The sequence below is a fragment of the Dama dama genome, chromosome 17 (assembly GCF_033118175.1).
Source record: "Dama dama isolate Ldn47 chromosome 17, ASM3311817v1, whole genome shotgun sequence".
NCBI classification, from domain to species: Eukaryota; Metazoa; Chordata; class Mammalia; order Artiodactyla; family Cervidae; genus Dama; species Dama dama.
In genome coordinates, this window is record NC_083697.1 from 28,254,273 (window position 1) to 28,275,770 (window position 21,498).

Genomic DNA, 21,498 nt, shown 5'->3' on the forward strand with positions numbered 1-21,498 from the left:
ACAGATTTTTTTTATTTACGAGGAGAGCCTTTGGATTTGAACTCCCTGGGTATGAATCCCAGTTCTGTCAATTCCTAACACTTAATTTTAGACAATATCTCAAATATACTTTGCTACAGTTTCCTTATCTGTGATATAATAGCTTGGTCCCTACTTCTTAGGATTGTTGTGAGAATTAAGTGAAGTAACATACAGTATGTGCATAATACTAGACTTTACACTCAGAAATCCTCAATAAATGTATACTGCTAAGATTGTTACTGGGCTTTCCTGGTGGCTCAGTAGTAAAGAATCCACCTGCCAACACAGGAGACGGTTTTGATCCCTGTTCTGGGAAGATCCCACATGCTGTGGAGCAACTAAGCCTGTGCTTTGCAGTTATTGAGCTTGTGCTCTAGAGCCCAGGAGCTGCAGCTACTGAAGCCTGCCTTGAGCCATGCTCCACAACAAGAGAAGTCACTGCAGTGAGAAGCCCAGGAGCTGCAATTAAAGGAAAGCTGGCGCAGCAACAAAGACCCTACATAGCCAGAAATAAATATGCTTTAAAAATATATATATTATTAATAGGTATCATGTACAGATCACCATTCTAAGTATAGAGACACTCAAGATCTATTTCTTGACTGAGTGATAAGTAGAAAATAGCCCAGTGGAAGGTTTAGGTAATAGTATTTCAGAAAAACACATATACAAAACCTTGAAATTGTGGGGCAACAGTATATTAGACTTTCTGGTGGCAGGGACATTGTAAACCACATTAAGGGATTTGAACTTTGCATTTTGCTAAAAGCCTTGTTTAGAACGTAGTAGGAATTGCATTTTGGAAAGGTGTGATTGCTATGTGCATCAGATTGATTTGGCCTCTACAAGGATTGTGGTTCTGAAGATGGAAGAAATTGGATAAACGGCAGAGCTATTTGGGAGGCAGACTGAACTGGACTTTGTGGTTGTTTGGATGCAGGGGCAAGGAAAGAGAGAAAGAGGCATCCTGAATGACTTGCAAGCATTACTAGACTTTCTGGGCAGTTGGTAGTGTTTTCACTGAATAAAGAGTGGTGGAGCTGCTCAATGTTTGATTCAGGACATCTCTATTTTAAGACATCAGGCAGTTGGAAATGTGAAAGGTCTGAGAGGGAGATATCAGTTTGGGTATTAACTACAGCTGATCCAATTTAAAGTCCTGGGAATGGATGAGCTTGGCCTTGGAGCATGTTGAGAATGGAAAGAACAGAGGGTCAAACACAGAACCCCAAGAAACAACAACTTTTAGGCAAAAGCAGAATAAAAGAACCCCTATAGGAGCCCATGTTGAGCTCTAGAATTGAAGGGAAATCAGGTGAATGTGGTAAGCAAGGTCACATTCTGCTGAGAAGTTAAATGAGATACATACAGACAAAGATGCTTCAGATTTAGAAACGAAGCTTATTTGCAAAAGCAGTTTGAATTGATGCGTTGGTAATAAAAGCCACCTTGCTGTGGGTAGAGATGCCCAAAGGGATGGGATCTTGAATACAGTTGAAGAGTCTGGCCTTAGATAGAAGGAGAAACATCTATTCATTTCAACAAGGACAGAAGAAGGAATGCTTCTGTAAGTTTAGGCTTATATTGTCTTTGTAAAATAGGTTTAACTTTTCTGCTGAGATATCAGGAGATGGTTGGAGACACGTTCATAGACAGTGCTAAGAGTTTGAAATAGTACAGTGCATGGTGTTGAGCTGAAGGTCATTGGAGTGAAATATTTATATATAGCTGGGTTTTGCAGAGCAGGCTGTGGAAAGGGCTGGCTGTCTCAAGCCTAAAGGTACTGTGTGTAGGGGCATGAAAACGAGCAGTACATTCTGGGAACAGCAGTTAATTTTGAGATGCAGTGCAGTAGACAGAAATGATCCTAAAGAGACAAAGAAGAAGTAGATAAATGATGAGGAAGAAGATAGTGTAAAAACTAAAAGAAAATGGTAGCTAGAGAGAAGTGAGGAGGCAAGAGTTTGTTTCTTTAAAAAATCAAAAGCAAATAAATAGGCTTGAGCATTTGTGAAGCCAAGAAGGAGCTAGGGAAGGTGACAGATGGCCAGATAACTGAGGGAGCAAAGCTGGGTACCCCAAAGTGCTGTCGATAGCTATGGGGTGGCAGCAGCAGCTGTCCCTTCCTTGCAACACCAGAGTACTTAAAGAGTTGTATGTCAACCGATTCCTTTCAGTTATGTTCCAGAAAAGCTTATAAGTAAACCTTCAAATAAAACGTATAGTGTAAGTAATAGTTTCATCAAAGTTTTCATGGGGTTAAACACTGATCTGAAAAGCTTGAGTATGTTTTCTTATCTCAGGATATCCTTAAATTATTAAGATACTAAACTCGACTTAGTACAAATTCCACCAAAGCAATGGTTTTTTAAAATGGAAACTAGTTCCCTTGTTTTACAGTGTATGAGCCCCAATCTGTGTGAGGTAATTTTGATTTTTTTCTTTTTAGGCTAAAAAAAAACGAAGAGTCACTTGGTGCGTGGGGAAAATTAACAAAATGAAGGACTCAAACTACGTAAATGAATTTAATATGGCAGCAAATGTAACAACAAGAACACATAAGGCTGCTGTAAGTTTAGGAGAAATTGATGAATGTGAGTACTTTTCCAATTACTTTCATTTATAAAAGCATCTGTATAAAGAGGGACTTTTTTTTTTACTTTATTTTTTAATTGAAGGATAATTGTTTTACAGAATTTTTTTATTTTCTGTTAAACCTCAACATAATCAGCCATCAGTGTACATATGTCCCCTCCCTAAAGCAAGGACTTTACTTATAACTCAGTAATGTAATAAACACATTTAAATAAAATGTGTGTATTAATATTTTAAGTGTAATTACAATGGAGATAATGAGAAAGTTAAATGATTTTAAGAAACTGAACGTTCATGAAGTTTTCTGTTATTTCCAGATCTCTTAAGAATGACGATGCATTATAGTTGAAGCACACATTTTTCTTCTAATCATTATCCAGTTAAATTAGGATCCACATAACATCAGCCTTAAACTACTAATCTTTTTTTTTCCATTTATTTTTATTAGTTGGAGGCTAATTACTTTTGAAAGAATTCCTGTGTTTAACACAGAAATCTGTTTCAGAATTGTCTCCAATGTAGTTATAAGTATTTTTTAGGGGCATTTTATTTATTTATTTATTTTGCTGTGCTGACTTTTCTTTATTTGTTTTAATTAATTTATTTTAATTGGAGGCTAATTACTTTACAATATTGTAGTGGTTTTTGCCATACATCGACATGAATCAGCCATGGGTGTACATGTGTCCCCATCCTGAACCCCCATCCCACCTCCCTCCCCATCCCATCCGTCAGGGTTATCCCAGTGCACCAGCCCTGAGCACCCTGCCTCATGCATCGAACCTGGACTGGTGATCTATTTCACATATGATAATATACATGTTTCTATGCTATTCTCTCAAATCATCCCACCCTCTCCTTCTCCCACAGAATACAAAAGACTATTCTTTACATCTCTGTCTCTTTTGCTGTCTCGCATATAGGGTCATTGTTACCATCTTTCTAAATTCCATATATTAAAAAAAAATTCCATATATATGCGTTAATATACTGTATTGGTGTTTTTCTTTCTGATTTACTTCACTCTATAATAGGCTCCAGTTTCAATCACCTCATTAGAACTGATTCAAATGCATTCTTTTTAATAGCTCAGTAATACTCCATTGTGTGTATGTACCACAGTTTTCTTATCCATTCGTCTCCTGATGGACATCTAGGTTGCTTCCATGTCCTGGCTATTATAAACAGTGCTGTGATGAACATTGCGGTACATGTGTCTCTTTCAATTCTGGTTTCCTCGGTGTGTATGCCCAGCAGTAGGATTGCTGGGTCATATGGCAGTTCTATTTCCAGTTTTTTAAGAAATCTCCACACTGTTCTCCATAGTGGCTGTACTAGTTTGCATTCCCACCAACAGTGTAAGAGGGTTCCCTTTTCTCCACACCCTCTCCAGCATTTATTGCTTATAGACTTTTGGATAGCAGCCATTCTGACTGGCGAGTAATGGTACCTCATTGTGGTTTTGAGTTGCATTTCTCTGATAATGAGTGATGCTGAGCATCTTTTCATGTGTTTGTTAGCCATCTGTGTGTCTTCTTTGGAGAAATGTCTGTTTAGTTCTTTGGCCCATTTTTTGATTGGGTCATTTATTTTTCTGGAATTGAGCTGCATGAGTTGCTTGTGTATTTTTTAGATTAATTCTTTGTCAGTTGCTTCATATGCTATTATTTCTCTTAGGGGCATTTTAAAATCTACTTAAAATAATCAAATCTCAAACTTAAGAATTTGTCCTTTTTACCTATACTATACTAAGAATCCATATATTTTATCACTTATTCTAACCAGTGATCTTAATTCACACAATAATACAAATGATCACATCTGTTTTTAATGTATTCTTGTCATTCATATAGTAAGTACTTATTGAAAGTGAAAGTGAAGTCACTCAGTTGTATCTGACTCTTTGCAACCCCATGGATGTAGCCTACCAGGCTCCTCTGTCCATGGGATTTTCCAGGCAAGAATACTGGAGTGGGTTGCCATTTCCTTTTCTGGGAGATCTTCCTGATCCAGGGATTGAACCCAGGTCTTCCACATTGTAGGCAGATATTTTACCATCTGAGCCACCAGGGAAGTCATATTAGTTTGAGTTTATTACCTCTGATGAGAATTTTTTTAATCTTTGAGTTTTAAGAATCTTAATAACATGTTTATGGATAAATTTCTTTTCTCTCTAATTATAGCTCTCTGTTCAGAGTCTGATGTTTTCAGTAACACTCTTGATACATTGACTGAGATAGAATGGAATCCAGCAACAAAGCTACTAAGTCAGGTAATTTAAATGTATTTTACAGAGCATTATGGTTTTATTCTTTTTAAAACTCATTTGTTATTGGTGTTTATTGTTGTTGTAACACATTTCTAGCTCTCAGTTAATTTCAGTAACAGTTTTGGTTCCATTTAGGGCTTCCTGGGTGGCATTAATGATAAGGTGAAAGTTAAAGTTGCTCAGGCCTGTCCGATTCTTTGCGACCCCATGAAACTATACAGTCCATGGAATTCTCCAGGTCAGAATACTGGAGTGGGTAGTCTTTCCCTTCTCCAGGGGATCTTCCCAACCCAGGGATCAAACCCAGGTCTCCCGCATTGCAGGCAGTTTCTTTACCAGCTGAGCCACAAGGGAAGCCCAGTGATAAAAAGCCCACCTACCAATGCAGAATGCTTAAGAGATGCAGGTTCAATTCCCTGGGTTGGGAAGATACCCTGGAGGAGGGCATGGCAACCCACTCCAGTATTCTTGCCTGGAAAATCCCATGGACAGAGGAGCCTGGTGGGCTACAGTCCGTAGGGTCGCAAAGAGTCAGACAGAAGTGACTTAGCGACAATCCCCTAGGGATAAAAAGGGTTGACTTTTAGTGTCAAAATTCTCAGTCGTGTATTAGAAGAGTGATACATGTTAGGGAATGGTAAGATTGCCAGATAATACTGAAAATTAAAAGTGAGTGTATTGTTTTATCAGGAGTTTAAGAAATAAGGAATAGTATAATCAATACTACAGTAAATTAAATTATATATTTACTTTCTAGACTCTTAATGTTCAAAGAAATATAGTTTTACAAATGTATTTATTAAAGAAAATTTCATTTTCACTTTGGAGGAAAATTGCAGTGATTCTTGGGAATTATTATTACCATTAGCCAACCGTTGCAACTAGTTTTAATTAGTTAAGTATTTAGACGAAGTATTTTTGTGTCCCTAAAACATACTTTAGAAGTTCAGTGTTTTTTGAAAATCTCTCATGTTAGTTTTGTTTTTAACTCATAATTTGACTCTTAAACAGTATAGAAAGCAGAATCAGACCCCTTTTGAATATAGGAAAACCTAGCAGCCACTAGAGTTGTTTGTTTGTTTTTTCATTTATTTTTATTAGTTGGAGGCTAATTACTTTACAATATTGTAGTGGTTTTTGCCATACATTGACATGAATCAGCCATGGATTTACATGTGTTCCCCATCCCGATCCCCCCTCCCACTAGAGTTTTAAAGATCAATAATCTCTGTTTCACTTCTTAAATTCAGAGATACCTGAGAAATAAAATAGTAGTCAGACAAGTGAAGAGTTAAATTATCAGCTTTATAACTAATGAGTTTAAAGACCTGTATTCCATTTTATGTGTCCTACCTCCTACTTCTGACTCAACTTTTCCGGTGAGGAACAGGCAGACCATTTGTTTATATGATCCTTTTTTTTTTTCCATCCTAACCCTTTCAAAATAGTCTTCTATTCTGAGTTAGTTTACCAAAATTGCAGACCCTTTATCTTACTCTGTAACAAGCTAGACCATTAAAAAGATATTGAAGAAGAAAATGGCCTGAACTACCAAATGATTCAAAGTTAAAATAATTACTTGATTGATCTAAATTTTAGTTAAGAAAACAAAGAATGTATGATTCGAATTCTGACTTGAAAATTTGGTTTTGTTTACAATAGGAAAACTTAGAAAGTGAATTGAATTCACTTCGTGCTAACTATGATAACCTGGTACTAGACTATGAACAATTAAGAAGAGAAAATGAAGAAATGGAATTGAAATTAAAAGAAAAGAATGATTTGGATGAATTTGAAGCTCTGGAAAGAAAAGCAGAGAAAGAGCAAGAGGTAAAGAATGTGGAAATGTGAAACTAAACTAAAAATACAGAGGTATTCTCTTAAAAATATTTATTTCTAAAATTGAGATATTGAAGATGTACCTATTTTCCACATATATACACAATTTAGAGAATTTAAGAAATTATTTATATTGTTTTAAAAATAGTTAAATCATATTTGTTTCTTTTGTGCTTATGAACAAGAAAAATTAAGAACATCTTTAGCAAGGTTTGGTGAATCTGCCTATTGATGGATTTGTCTTGAAGAAATTGTTTTCTTATAATTTGTGTATTAAAGTATTTAATTTGTTGAGCATATGAGAAGTGCTGCCTAGACTATAGCCATTTCCTTCTGAGACCAACATGAATTTTAATATCCAGCTAAATGTTTTATATATGAATATTATCTATTAATGAACTTTGTTTTCTTTAGAAAGTATATACCTAAATAACCATGTGTGTAGTATTAGGCTACATGTTAAGCTAATTCAGAAGCCATCAGACTTTGGGACTTGGAAACTGTCCAAAAGATTCAAGAGATTTCTCAGTTTAGAGAGTCTTTAACCTAGAGTTCATAAACATTTTGAAATTATTTTATGGAATTTTGGAGTCCATATCAGTTTTCTAAAGTAAGAATCCACAGCTACTATCAGACCTGGGACATGATCCATTAGTGAAGTGAAAGTCTCTCAGTCGTGTCCGCCTCTTTGCAACCCCATGGACTATACAGTCCATGGAACTCCAGGCCAGAATACTGGAGAGGGTAGCCTTTCCCTTTTCCACATCTTCCCAACCCAGGGATTGAACTCGGGTCTCCTGCATTGCAGGCAGATTCTTTACCAGCTAAGCCATCAGGGAAGCCTGACATGATCCATGAATTCCCTTAAAAATGAGAGTCAGTGTTTTGGTGTAGGTAAAATATGAGTTAATTTGTAGCTGCTTCTCAGATTTCTGTGTGGAGAGCCCAGAGGGACACAGTTCTTTTTTCTCAGTTTCAGAGTTTCTCACCTGTTTTTCTTTCTTAAGAAGAAAAAAAGAATTCTGTGCTAAAAGTTCTGCCTACAAACTGTAGTATATTTACTTCTGCATTTCATAGGTATATCCTCAGAGGCAAAAATCTGTAAGTTCTCCACAGAGTTTCATTTAACTTGTTTTAAAACTTGTGAATTCACAAAATGTAAAACATCATGAGAAGAAAAGTGAACTTCATCATGTAATCTGAGTTTTATTGAGAGGGAAGTTCTAGTATCATGCTTAAGAGCATGGTCTCTGGAGCAGACTAGCTGGAGTGAAGCTGTAGTTTTGCTGTTTTTTAGCTCACCACAAATTTGAGCCTGGCTTGAATTGTGGGCAAGGCTTTGAGGAAGTCATCAAATCTTTCAGGGCTTACTTTTCTGTGTATCTTCCCTCTTAAAGTTAAATTGGGAGCTTTTCAAGTCCCTTTCTAATGCCAAAATCTTATCTAATTTTTTATATGTACCTTATAAATAATATGGTATAAAGTTTACTTTGGGCAATTTTATACCCAAAGTGTAGCAATAATGTCTGTAATTTTTCTTACATTTAATAAATATATTCCATTAATCATTAAAAGTGAACAAATGCACCAAATTGAATCACATACAGAAAGATTACAAAAATAACACAGTCTCACATCTTGATTTTTTTTTTTCCTTTTTACCGTGAAAGGGGTAAATAACTCTATTCTCTTCATTTTCACTTGGACACACTTTGAAATTCTAGGTTCTGTGAAGTAACCTAAAATTTAAGTAATACTAACTGAATCTATTCAAAGACAATTTTACAATATCCATTCCATATTAAACTAAAAGTGCAAGTCTGGGTGTAAGCAATAAAGTATGTTCTAAAATCAACATTTTGGGGGAAAGTTTAGCCAAAAAGGAGTAAAAGTCAAATTACAGCCTTAGGACATGTGACCATTGCCCTGGCTTCCTAAGGGTTTTATCAAAAATCACTAAAGCTGTGGGTAATTTTCAAGTAAAGATACAGTAATAAAAATATTTAAATAGTAATTTTAGAGAAAGGAATAAACAAGGTCAAGTATTATCATGATCAGGGAACAAGAGAAATTTCATTTCTCTACCAATTTTAGCTTGATTTAATTTTATAATTTTCATAACTTGGAGATATTTATGTTAATTAAATGTTTCACCTGCTGAAAACTACAGCTGAAATATGCAACATTTTTTATGTAGCAGTGGATTAACTTTGACCATATCATATAGATTCTCTATTCTCTGCATTTTAAACAATACATCATTGGAAGAATACACTCATCTCTTTTCAAAAGTTACTTAATCTTTTTCTGTTTATGTGAACCAGTACTTAAAATGAAGAGCAATTTCAAATGAGAAGTAAAGGAATTTTTCCTTCTAAATATTTTTCAAAACTTGAAGTTAATTATTTAGTTCTTCATTTCTGGCAAATGTGGTTTCTTTGCACAAAAGTTAGAGAAGAAAAGGTAAAAGAGCCAGCCAATTTAAATTATAACAATACAGATTAAAACTTTGCTGAACAATGGGCTAGCCACTAATCACGTGTGCCAGCTGAGCACTTGAAATGGGGCCAGTCTCTACTGACCTAAGTATGAAAAAAAGATGAAAAGTTACATGAATTTTTTAATACTGATTACATGAAGTAAAATAGTTATATTTGTTAGATTAAATTATATTAAGGGGCTTCCCCGATGGCTCAGTGGGTAAAGCATCTGCCTGCAGTGCAGGAGACACAGGAGACCTGGGTCCAGTCTCTGGGTTGAGGAGGTCTCCTGGAGGAGGAAATGGCAACCCACTCCAATATTCTTGCCTAGAAAATCCCATGGACAGAGAAGCCGGGCGGGCTACAGACCAAAGGGTCGCACAGAGTCAGACACGACTGAGCATGAGCGCAGCATGGCTAATTATATTAAAATTAATTCTACCTATTTCTTTTTACTTTTAGTAGTGGCTACTAGAAAATTTTTAATTATAAATTTGGCCCATACTATATTTCTACTGAATAATGACCTAAAATAGAAAAAATGTCAAACTAGCAGTAGTCTGAAATCTAAAACTAGTTAGGACTGAATTATTCCTCCAGAAAATTTTATTTAAATGATATGCTATTTTTGTAAGTCCCTTATATTTGAGTAGAAGTTGTTTTTACTCTCTAATGACTCATCTGATTATGAAGATTAAAAAACTCTAAGGGATAATACATTTATCTTTGTTAAACTGTAGTCTACTTGTTTTGCATACTAAAGTTTCGGGTACTCAAATATTTAATGCTGCAGATATTTCAATAAAAAAGAAACTTCAATAGAAATTTTCATATCTTTAAGTAATCTTTATACTTTTAGACAGTTGAACAATATAAAGCAGTAACACCATCTTTCCAGTATTTCCTGGAGAATAAACCAACAAGGTAATAGTTCATAATCCCATACATATCTTTGTAGCTTTCATGAACAGTAAAATATTATAAAGGTACCACTTAAAACTGTCATAATCCAAAACTAAATTTCAAGTCACAACTCATTAAAATATGCCAGTATAAAGCTAGGTGGATAATTTATCAGAAGAGAGAAAAATCTTATAGAATAAATATACTTCTGCACTTAACCCAAAACAAAAATCTATTAAAAGTATGTTTTTTTAAGAGTTTGATTACCACTATGTCTTCTACAAATGGTAGATACTAATTTGCTTTTGACATTATTGTAGCTTTATTAACAGATGACGTAGCTATTTTGGGGTCACGCTTAGGCTTTTTTCTTATTTGTTTTGTAGGGTTTGGGGATTCTTTTGTTTGGCTGGAGAGTTTGGGGTTTTATTTGTTTATTTTTAAATAACGAGGTGCTTTGTTGCAGTAGCTTGAACAGTTGCTTCCCCAGTGCTTGCTGTGTTGGGTGATTCTAGAGCGGTGAATGAATGCTATCTTTTTTTTTTTTTTGCTTTATTAACTGTTGGTTTGCTCTGTTGCCTGTTCACATGCTCTTACAGATGCAACTAATTCATGAAATTTCCAACTTAAAGAATTTAGTTAAGCATGCAGAAGTATATAATCAAGATCTTGAGGTGAGCATTTATGTTGATATTTCTATTGATAAGGAGCCCAAACTGTAAAACATCTATGTAATTAAATATGATTTCAGAAAATAGAGGGAATTATATTTTTAAAATCTCAACTCTTTGAATTTTGCTGTCTGCTGATTTAAACTGTTAAATGTAAGTTCTTTTTAATTCCTTAAAATTGAAACCCATTTAAATTATGTTTTTCATTCTCCTTTAAATGTTTTAGAATGAACTAAGTTCAAAAGTAGAGCTGCTTAGAGAAAAGGAAGACCAGATTAAGAAGCTCCAGGAATACATAGAGTTTCAGAAGTCAGAAAGTATGAAAATGGACTTGTCATACTCATCGGTAAAAGTCAGATTTATTTTGTTGTGTCATCATTTTGACATTTGTAGTTATACTATCATCATCGCTACAAATACTTATACTGAGCCTACTGTGTGCTGGGCGTTGTTCCAGTTGTTTTAAGTGTAGAATTTTCGTTAACCTGTGAGAGAGGCACAATTAATATCATTGCCATTTTGTGGATAAAAATCAGAGTTGACAACACTATCCTTCAATCAGGTATAAGTAAGTTAGTGATGAACTTCCATTAAAAATCAGTAATTAAAAATTTTTTTAATTTTTTTCAATTGCTTTGTACAAATGCATGGAGAAATATAGAATTAGTATCTTCAGGTAAGCACTTGACATTGATTAGTAATTAGAACTATAAAATATGTAATTGAGCCTGATTTCATAAATTACATTAATTTTATTTCATTAATATATATATTAATGTATTCTCATTATAATGAAGTAACTATTTTAACAGTTTAATATTTTTCAGAAACTGTAGCTGTAGGTTATTTTGGTCAGTATAAGATCGTGCCATTAAACAGTACTGAATCTTATGGTGGAATTAGGTGTTTTTTTTTTTTTTTTCTATTTTCTTTCAATTCACCTGATTACTTCAAGAAAGTATAAGTTGAATTCTAGTTTTTAACTCTCTGTTTTTAAAAGGCAGCAATTTCTAGCCAGAAATTTTAGATTATTAGCTGCTATTGTTCTTCTTTTGTTTGCATTTGAGTTTTTCAGAGTACTTTTTTGTTATTTTCTATTGGAACTCTTTTATTATCTTTTGTTAATGGCAAATGATTTTTTTGAAAGTGTTCTTGTTGTTCTAAGGCCTTGGAGAGAAAGACACTTTCATATAATCCTGGCCTGTCTATTGATAACATAAGAATTCCCCCCACCACCACCTTTTTTTCCCTAATTTGTTTGACTGTGCCACGTGGCATGTGGGATCTCAGTTCCCCAACCAAGGATCAGATCCAGGCACCCTGCATTAGAAGCTTGGAGTCCCAACCACTGGGCTGCCAGGGATGACCTTGCCCATTTTTTTAATTTTGTTTATTTCTTTCTCTTTATTCATCCAGTTCATTGACTCATGCATGCACCCATTAATATTTTGCCAAGGACATATGGTTGAATTCATGTATGTTGAAGTCATGTTAAAATGCCACTTCTCTCTAAAAATGAGACTGGATTTTTTTCATATTTATCAGTCATTTCATTTTTCTCTTCTGTGAGTTGCCTGTTCATATCTTTTCTCTATTTTTCTACTGAATTATTTTTTTTTAATTTGTGATTAAACATCCTTAATTTTAACTATTAATTACTCACCTGTCATGTTTTGCAGAGAGTAACTTAAAAAAACAAACAAACAAAGACTTGCCTGGCATTCCAGTGGTTCAGACTCCACACTTACACCTCAAGGGCACAGGTTCAAGCCCTGGTCGGGGACTAAGATCACACTTGCCCTGCAGCATGACCAAAACAAAACATAAAAAAAGAGTAAAGCAAAAAATAAAAATACATAGAAAACTTTTAACAGGCTAGGTGAGCAACAATTATGTTATCCTTTTTAAACAATAGCAGAATTATTATAGTACTACTACATGATTCTTTTATAATTTTGAAATGTTATAGCTAGAATTTTTTTTTTTTAATTTTTCTCTTTTGGCTGCATTGCATGGTTTGTAGGATCTTAATTCCCTGACCAGGGGTCAAACCCAGGCCCTGGCAGTGAAAACACTGAATCCTAAACCACTGAACCCCTTAAAATTCCCTAAAATATTTTTATTATGAAAAATGTTATTCATTTTTATCTATTCTAAAAATACATTTGGTAATTTGCATAACCATTTTTCATTTCTTAGGAATAGCATACATATAAACATTGGCTTTTCCAAATCTAACAAAATTAGATTTCACTAAATCTTTTTTGTCATGTGTAAAGGAAAACACTGAAGACCTAAAACAAATGAAACAGACTCTGCTTGATGTCGAAACTGTAGCTCTTGATGCTAAGAGAGAATCAGCCTTTCTTAGAAGTGAAAATCTAAAGCTGAAAGAGAAAATGGTGAGTGATTTTTGTAATATTTACAGTAACAGTTGAAGTGACCAGTACATTGCTGTGAATTTACAGTGTTTCTCTCAATAGAAAGAACTTGCAAGTACATGCAAGCAGATGGAAAATGATATGCAGTTATATCAAAGTCAGTTGGAGGCGAAAAAGAAAATGCAAGTTGATCTGGAGAAAGAATTACAATCTTCTTTTTGTGAAATAACAAAACTCACCTCCCTTATAGATGGCAAAGTTCCAAAAGGTATTTTATCATTTCAGACTTACCTTTTTGCAAATCTGTCTTTATATAGAACGGTACCTAAAAGATTTTGCAGCTATATTCCAGTGATTAAAAATCTATTATTCCCTGGTGTCTTTAATTGCTTAATGTTAAATGTTACTGTCATTTGGTATCAGAATTTATAAATGTTTCCTTGGACATTAAATCCAAAGAGTTTAAAAATTATTTCTCAAATAAATTTAACCCAGTCTTGGACAAGGTGATTAACTATTGGATTAACTATTTACCAACACTGATGCTTTCTTTAATAAACTTCATACAATCTGATTAAATAATCTAACTACATGCATAATTTAGATTGACCCAATAATTGCAAGCTGTTTTAAACTACTAAAAATGTTCTAGATTTGCTGTCTAATATGGAATTGGAAAGAAAAATAACCCAGCTGCAGAAAGAATTGAATAAAGCAGTCGAAGAAAATGAAACTTTGCATAAGGAAGTTAATTTGCTTTCAGAATTGAAATCTTTACCTTCAGAAGTAGAAATGCTAAGGAAAGAGGTAAACATATTTTTAAGAAAACAACTCATGAAATAAAAGCCTTTGAGAAGTACCTTAAATATTTTGCCGTAATTTATTTTAAAGTACCAGGCAAGAGACTATAAATGTTTGATTCAGTTTGTTAGCAATGGAAATACAAGTAAAATTCTAAGAAAAGTCATGCAATGCCTGCCTCATCAGAAAGACAGAAAACATTTTAAAATGATAGGTAAGGATTTAAAGACACAGCTGGATTGTGTTTCTACTGAGTGTCCTTCTGTGTGCAATTCTTATTAGAACCAGAGATTAGAAAGCAAAACTTTGAAAGTAAAGTTAAACAGGATAATATGTGTTAAAGAAATATGACAAGAAAAATATTGCCATTCCTCAATCAAACCTTGGTTTAATTTCAGTGTCTTTGGTGGGGAGGGAGTAAGGCAGAGAAAGCTTTTTTCCTGAAAACTGGTCAACTATATCATATCTTGTTTTCATAGCTAAGTTTGCTTTCTTTTCCACAGATACATGATAAATCTGAAGAGCTCTATAAAGTAACATCAGAAAAAGACAAATTGTCTTCTGAAGTAGTTGATAAGGAAAGTAGAATTCAAGGTTTACTTGAAGAAATTGGGAACACTAAAAATGACCTACCAACTTCCCAGTTGAGTTGTGAAAGCACTGATCAAGAATTCCAAGATGTTAAAAATCATCATATTGAATTTGACCAAAAGTATAAGATGGTCCTTGAAGAGAATGCAAAATTGAATCAAGAAATAGGAAATCTCTCTAAAGAAGCTGAAGAACTTGGGTTAAATTTGGAGGCTTTGAAGACAGAGGTTAGTGCAGGACATCCTCTAGGGAAGTGATCTTTGTTCTGGGGTTTTGCTTCCATATATATGTCGCAGAATGATCTGCTTTTCACATTTATTTTTTCTTTTCTTAAAGCTCTCTCACAAAACCCAAGAACTTCAGCAAAAAACAACTGAGAATCAAGAAAGATTAAAGGAAGTGGAAGGACTGAAGGAACAATTAGAAAGTAGGGATTCTAGGCTGCAAACGTTAGAAAAGGAGAAAACTCTGATGACTGAGAAACTTCAACAAACCTTAGTAGAAGTAAAAACCTTAGCCCAAGAAAAAGATGATCAAAAACAACTCCAAGAGAGCCTACAAATTGAGAGGGACCAACTCAAAAGTGACATTCAAGATACTATAAATATGGTAAGGTTTTGACTGATTAAACTTTTGAAATCTTAGAGCCTCTTTAAAAACCTTATAGGAGCCATCATTTATCATTTATGATCAAGCAGTAACTGTAAAATGATTTTCATTGTTTCACATTCTAATGAAAGTTATTTTCTATTTCTCTGACAAAGAACATAGACACCCAGGAACAACTACGAAATGCACTTGAGTCTTTGAAACAGCACCAAGAAACAATTAACTTGCTAAAAATGAAAATTTCTGAGGAAGCTTCCAAGAATTTGCATATAGAGGAAAACTTAGAAGAAACTAGGGATGAATTTCAGGAAAAGGTAAGGAGTGTTTCTGATCAAAGTTATCATAAAATCTTGAAACTTAGGTATATAACCTTAACCTCAAACACTAAAGTTCAGTTCAGTTCAGTCACTCAGTCGTGTCCAACTCTTTGAGACCCCATGAACTGCAGCATGCCAGGCTTCCCTGTCCATCACCAACTCCCGGAGTTTATTCAGACTCATGTCTGTTGAGCCAGTGTCGCCATCCAACCATCTTATCTGTCTTCCCCTTCTCCTCCTACATTCAATCTTTCCCAACATCAGGGTCTTTTCAAATGAGTCAGCTGTTCACATCAGGTGGCCAAAATATTGGAGTTTCAGCTTCAACATTAGTCCTTCCAGTGAACACTCAGGACTGATCTCCTTTAGGATGGACTGGTTGGATCTCCTTGCAGTCCAAGGGACTCTCAAAAGTCTTCTCCAACACCACAGTTCAAAAGCATCAATTCTTCAGCGTTCAGCTTTCTTTATAGTCCAACTCTCACATCCATACATGACCACTGGAAAAACCATAGCCTTGACTAGACGGACCTTTGTTGGCAAAGTAATGTCTCTGCTTTTTAATATGCTGTCTAGGTTGGTCATAACTTTTCTTCCAAGGAGTAAGCGTCTTTTAATTTCATGACTGCAATCACCCTCTACAGTGATTTTTGGAGCCCAAAAAATAAAGTCAGCCACTGTTTCCACTGTTTCCCCATCTATTTGCTGTGAAGTGATGGGACCAGATGCCATGATCTTAGTTTTCTGAATGTTGAGCTTTGAGCCAACTTTTTCACTCTCCTCTTTCACTTTCATCAAGAGGCTCTTTAGTTCTTCACTTTCTGCCGTAAGGGTGGTATCATAATGGTAATCTCAATCTTTTTTATTATTCACACTATTAATAACTCAGAATAATTTACATGCTTAAGCCTAATGTCTTTGAAATGACTTCAGATATAACTGCTTACAATCAAAGGAAAAGACAAAAAATACTAATTCAGATTTTGAGCTGACCTTTTTTCTGAGACCTGATATAATTTGCACATCTTCAAAACCCAGTGAACTCTAACAGTGTGAGAAAGATTCACTGCTTATTATGGCTAAAATATTTGTTTTATGTTGGATTTTGTATACTTTATGTTTGTTTAGAGTTTGCTATAGAATCAACCTGTATATCGTGTTTGTGTCTATTTCTAGGGTTTAGGCCTTAATTTTACTTTTAGGTGCTTAAATCTTACCTTAATTCATTCTGGATAGTAAGATTCATTTTGCCCTGAGACTTTAGGAGAAAAACTGCTTTTAAAACAAAAAAAAACTGATTATTTAATCGGTTACAAATTTAATTATATACATTGGGATGCTAATGGTGATTTTTTTTTTTAGGTAGGCATATTAGTCTGCTAAGACTGCCATTACAAAATATCACAGACTATTTGTAAACTATTTATCTTTGCAGAAATGTCTGTTCAAGTTTTTGCCCATTTTTAAGTTGATTTTTTGTTGTTGTAAGAATTCTATTTTTTGGATATTAACCCTTTATCAGTTTTATGATTTGCAAGTATTTTCTCCCATTTCATAGGTTGCCTTTTCACTCTGTTGATTGTGTCCTCTGATGCACAGAAATTTTAAATTTTTATACAGTTTAAGTTAGCTTCTTTTTCCCGCCTCTGCCCTGACACAGTATTCCGGTGCTGGAAAAGGAGCTCTCTCTTCTCTCTCCTATGCTTAAGTCCTTTCATTTCCTCTATTTCTCATCTTCCCAGCTTATCTATAATTTGGATCAACCGTGGACCAAAGGTTCTTGACCTTGATTTGAAGTTTATAACTTCTGCTTTCATAAGGGGAAGGTTTTTTGAATAGTTTATTTAGAATAAGATCTAACAATGTATATCTGCTTTAAAACTAATGCAATCATAGTGCCCCATGAGAAGGAGGCCTGGAAAAGGAAATGGCAACCCACTCCAATATTCTTGCCTGGAGAATTCCACAGATAGAGGAGTCCATGGAGTCACAAAGAGCTGGACACGACAGAATGACTAACATACACACACGAGGAGGAGACAATAAATGAGAAGTGAGGGAAGTTATACTCCTTGGGACTGCCTGGCTTCTGTAGTATTATGTTCATGCTAGAAGCTTCCATGTGATAAAGGGTCTGCTGGGATTTTCACACCATTCTGTTTATTAGAGGTCCTGAAGTCTGGACTGGAAGGCTGAGGTCACCTTGGTCCGGTGATAACCATATTCCTGCTGGAATCACCCATGTAGATAAAAGAGTGGGTCCAGGAATCTTCTGGGACCCCTCTGTTCTAGGCACCACAGAACTCTATTAGTCGGTCCATCAGAAATCCTCTTGGAGTGGCCATTTTCAACCTACTTGATGTCTGTCTCTTTGGAAATGCAGTTTGTCTAGTGTATCTCAACAGAAATTAAATTTTACTCATAACCACAGTAGCTGAAATATTTCGTAGTCTGCGTTCAGTTTTGAAATGTACCTAGGGTATCAGAATACTTTGTCTCCGTCTTCTTTGTCTTTGTAGGTATTCCTTTGTTTAGGAGTAAAGATTCAGGAGTCCGAATTACAGTATCTGACAAACTGGTCCCAAAGGCTATATGTTCCCCACCTTAATTTCTCATATAGTTAGCTCCATGGTGTGCACCATTGTCAGAAGCTCGAACTAAACAAAGGATGGTTTGTCCATATCCACTCTAGAGAACAAAGAAACTACTAAAAATACTAATTTGAAGTTTACATAATAGTATGGGGAAATGCATATGATCTACATGAAAAAGAAAAGCTACAGTGAATCCTATATATGTAAATTAATTATGATTGCTTTGTTTTAAAAAAGTTAATGGAAAACACTAGAATGAAATATTCCAGAATTCTAATAGTGGGTATGTTGGTGACATTGATGATATTTTTTCTCTTTATTTTTCAGATTTTTTTGTAACATTAATTACAGATCTTTATAAAAACCTTTCAAGACATATGTGGCCAGTATGGAGTTGAATATTTATTAGACTAGTATAAACTTATATAGTAGCAACCTAATTTCATGCCAATAGTTGTGATGTTAGTCTTAGTCTCCTTTTACCAGGGAGTTCACATTTTAAATTACATTTGATTAAGACTTATTATGGATAAATGAATTTATATAACATACTTTTCTTAAACAGTAAGTGAAAATTATATATTAAGAAAAGATGAATTATACTATTATAATATGAGATATATTTCTACCAAAATTACTTTGCCTTCTACATGTATACTTACAATGGTGCATACTTATTACCTCTGAAAATGAAAGTTGGGAATATTCTTATTGGGAATAGGGAATGATTTCCAGCTTTTAAGGAAAGAAATAAAGTGATAGAGCTCAAAGTACCTTACTTTTTCATAAAATCTGGTTAGCCCATCATACATAAAGATAATTGTAAATTATCTATAACTGTTTAGGTAGTTCTTATTAATGATCAGGCACAAGAGCACACACTGGAGCCAGAGCATTGGGTTCAAAACCTGGTTATTCATTGCTGAGTGACCTTGGACAAGTGACCTATCCTCTCTGGGATTATTTCCTCATCTGTCAAATGGAGATAATAATAGTACCTACCTCATAAAGTTATGGTAAAGATTAAGTATGTCAATATATGAAAATATTGCCTGATATATAAGTAATATGTGTTGGCTGTTTTTATTATTATTATTAAAAGTATTATTAACTAAGAAATTCTTTACTGTATTTATATTTTAGATGGTTGGCATAGATAAAAGCCAAAATTTGGAAACCACAAAAACCCAAGCTCTGAGTGCAGATGCTGAGGATAATGAGCTAACTGAGCAACAGAGAAAGGTATTGTCTTTAATACAGGAGAAAAATGAACTGCAACAAATGTTAGAGAGTGTTACAGCAGAAAAGGAACAACTGAAGACTGACCTGAGAGAAAACATTGAAATGGTAGGATTCAGCACTGTGTACTTTGCAGTACATTTTTGTCCTTGTGTATTTTAGGCTTTTACAGCTTTATTGAGGTATAACTTACATGCCATGTGATAAATGTAACAAATGCAAGTATACAGTCTGATGACTTTTGGCAAATATCTCTACTGTGGACTTCCCATTTTCATCAAGATGTGGAACATCACCCCAGAATGTTCCCTTGAGCCCTGATCTACTCAATCCCAGTCTTAACCTCTGCCCCATATAGTCAACTATCCTTATGGTTTTTACCTTAATGACTTTGTCTCTTCTAGAAGTTCATAGAAATAGAATCACCTGGCATAAACTCTTTTGTGTCTTCTTTCTGTGTGTGCATGCTAAGTTGCTTCAGTCACGTGTGACTCTTTGCAATCCTATGGACCATAGCCTACCAGTCTCCTCTGTCCGTGGGTTTCTCCAGGCATGAATACTGGAGTCAGTTGCCATGCCCTTCTCCAGGGAATCTTCCCGACCCAGGGATTGAACCCTTGTTTCTTATGTCTCCTGCATTAGCAGGCAGGTTCTTCACTACTAACACCACCTGGGAATCCCATGTCTTCTTTCTAGTCTCTTGCTTATTGCTGGGTAGCATTCCTTTGTTGGAAAGGCTACAGTTTGTTTAGACCTTCTCCTACTGGTGGAAATTAGGTTCTCTTCACTATTTGGCTATTTTGAATACAGATGCTGTAAACATTCATAAACAAATATTTTTATGAAGTTTTTTTATGTCTCTAGGATAAATATCTAAATGGAATAGCTGAATCATAGGGAGATATATATTTAACTTGCTGAAAATTTACTAGATTGATTTCCAAAGTAGTTGTACCATTTTATATTTCTATCAGCAAATTAAAAGAATTTTGATGACTCCACATCCTCACCAACACTTCATTGTACTGTGTTTAATTTTAACCATTCTATTGGGTGTGTGCCTCATTGTTTTCATTTGCCTTTCCCTTGACTCATTGGAAAAGACCCTGATGCTGGGAGGGATTGGGGGCAGGAGGAGAGGGGGATGACAGAGGATGAGATGGCTGGATGGCATCACTGACTCGATAGACATGATTTTGAGTAAACTCCAGGAGTTGGTGATAGACAGGGAGGCCTGGCATGCTGCGATTCATGGGGTCACAAAGAGTCGGACACGACTGAACAACTGAACTGACCTGAATGACTATAAAGATATTGGACATCTTTTCATGCTTACTAGCATGAGATTGCTTATTGGCCATTGTTTATCTTTTTATAGATTATTTGTTGTGTCTGTGATATGTAATACTTTTCAGTCTACAGATCTTTTCCATATTTTCTTAAATTTGTTCCTAAATATTTCTCTTTTATATATGCTGTTGCAATTTTTTACTTCATTTTTAATTGTTTATTGTTAATGTTTGCCAATATTTTCAAACCTACTTTAGTATTTTTTCTAAATTTAGAGACAATATAATGTGCCTATAATGAAATTAATATTTTGAGAAGTTTGCTATGAATCACAGTAGAACCTGACCTTTTGTGTGGTTTTCTGTGTTTCTTGGGATTGTCTGTTTGCTTAGAATTACTGACTATAAATAAGAATACAGACAAAGGTCATATTCACTTATCAGTCTCCGGCTAGAGATGTTTTTGTGACTTAAGAATGTTACTGTTTAAGCTTAATAACTTGGATTAGTCCACCTCATACTACCAAACAGTGCTGCCATTTTGAGCTTGCTATTAAGCAATGTGTAAAATCAAAGCCATTCCAGCATATGAAAAGACCATAACCATATATAGATATATAGATAAGTGTCTCATATCATCTGTTGTCAACAAAAGCTCCAAAGTGTCTTTTGGTTTAGGTGTAGAAAATGAGCAAATCTCACATGATAAAATACTAAACCCAGTTCTAATTCTCATGATAGGAATGTAAGGTGAGCAATGAAGAAACAGTATTTAAAAAAGCAGATTCTTGGCATTTATATGATTAAAGACTCACTTTTTAAATTAATCTTTTCCAATATAGTTTGCCGTGATCTCTTCATTTTTTGGCTAAAGTAAATTCTAATTTTTACCTGATTTC

At 34.6% G+C, this 21,498-nt stretch overlaps 1 protein-coding gene across 6 annotated transcripts in view; it reads left to right on the forward strand.

Moving 5' to 3' along the window:
- CENPE (centromere protein E) overlaps positions 1-21,498 on the forward strand; it is a 75,658-nt gene that overhangs the window by 16,517 nt on the left and 37,643 nt on the right. For 4 of the 6 annotated variants that reach the window (XM_061164286.1, XM_061164288.1, XM_061164284.1 and 1 more), the window contains exons 14-25: positions 2,471-2,615; positions 4,800-4,888; positions 6,548-6,715; positions 10,707-10,781; positions 11,005-11,124; positions 13,058-13,180; positions 13,262-13,427; positions 13,812-13,966; positions 14,464-14,778; positions 14,888-15,160; positions 15,316-15,474; positions 19,215-19,418. In XM_061164286.1, coding sequence (XP_061020269.1) covers positions 2,471-2,615; positions 4,800-4,888; positions 6,548-6,715; positions 10,707-10,781; positions 11,005-11,124; positions 13,058-13,180; positions 13,262-13,427; positions 13,812-13,966; positions 14,464-14,778; positions 14,888-15,160; positions 15,316-15,474; positions 19,215-19,418 — 1,992 coding nt within the window. The remainder of the gene's footprint in view (positions 1-2,470; positions 2,616-4,799; positions 4,889-6,547; positions 6,716-10,706; positions 10,782-11,004; positions 11,125-13,057; positions 13,181-13,261; positions 13,428-13,811; positions 13,967-14,463; positions 14,779-14,887; positions 15,161-15,315; positions 15,475-19,214; positions 19,419-21,498) is intronic. The other 2 variants (XM_061164285.1, XM_061164287.1) reach the window with 2 other exon arrangements.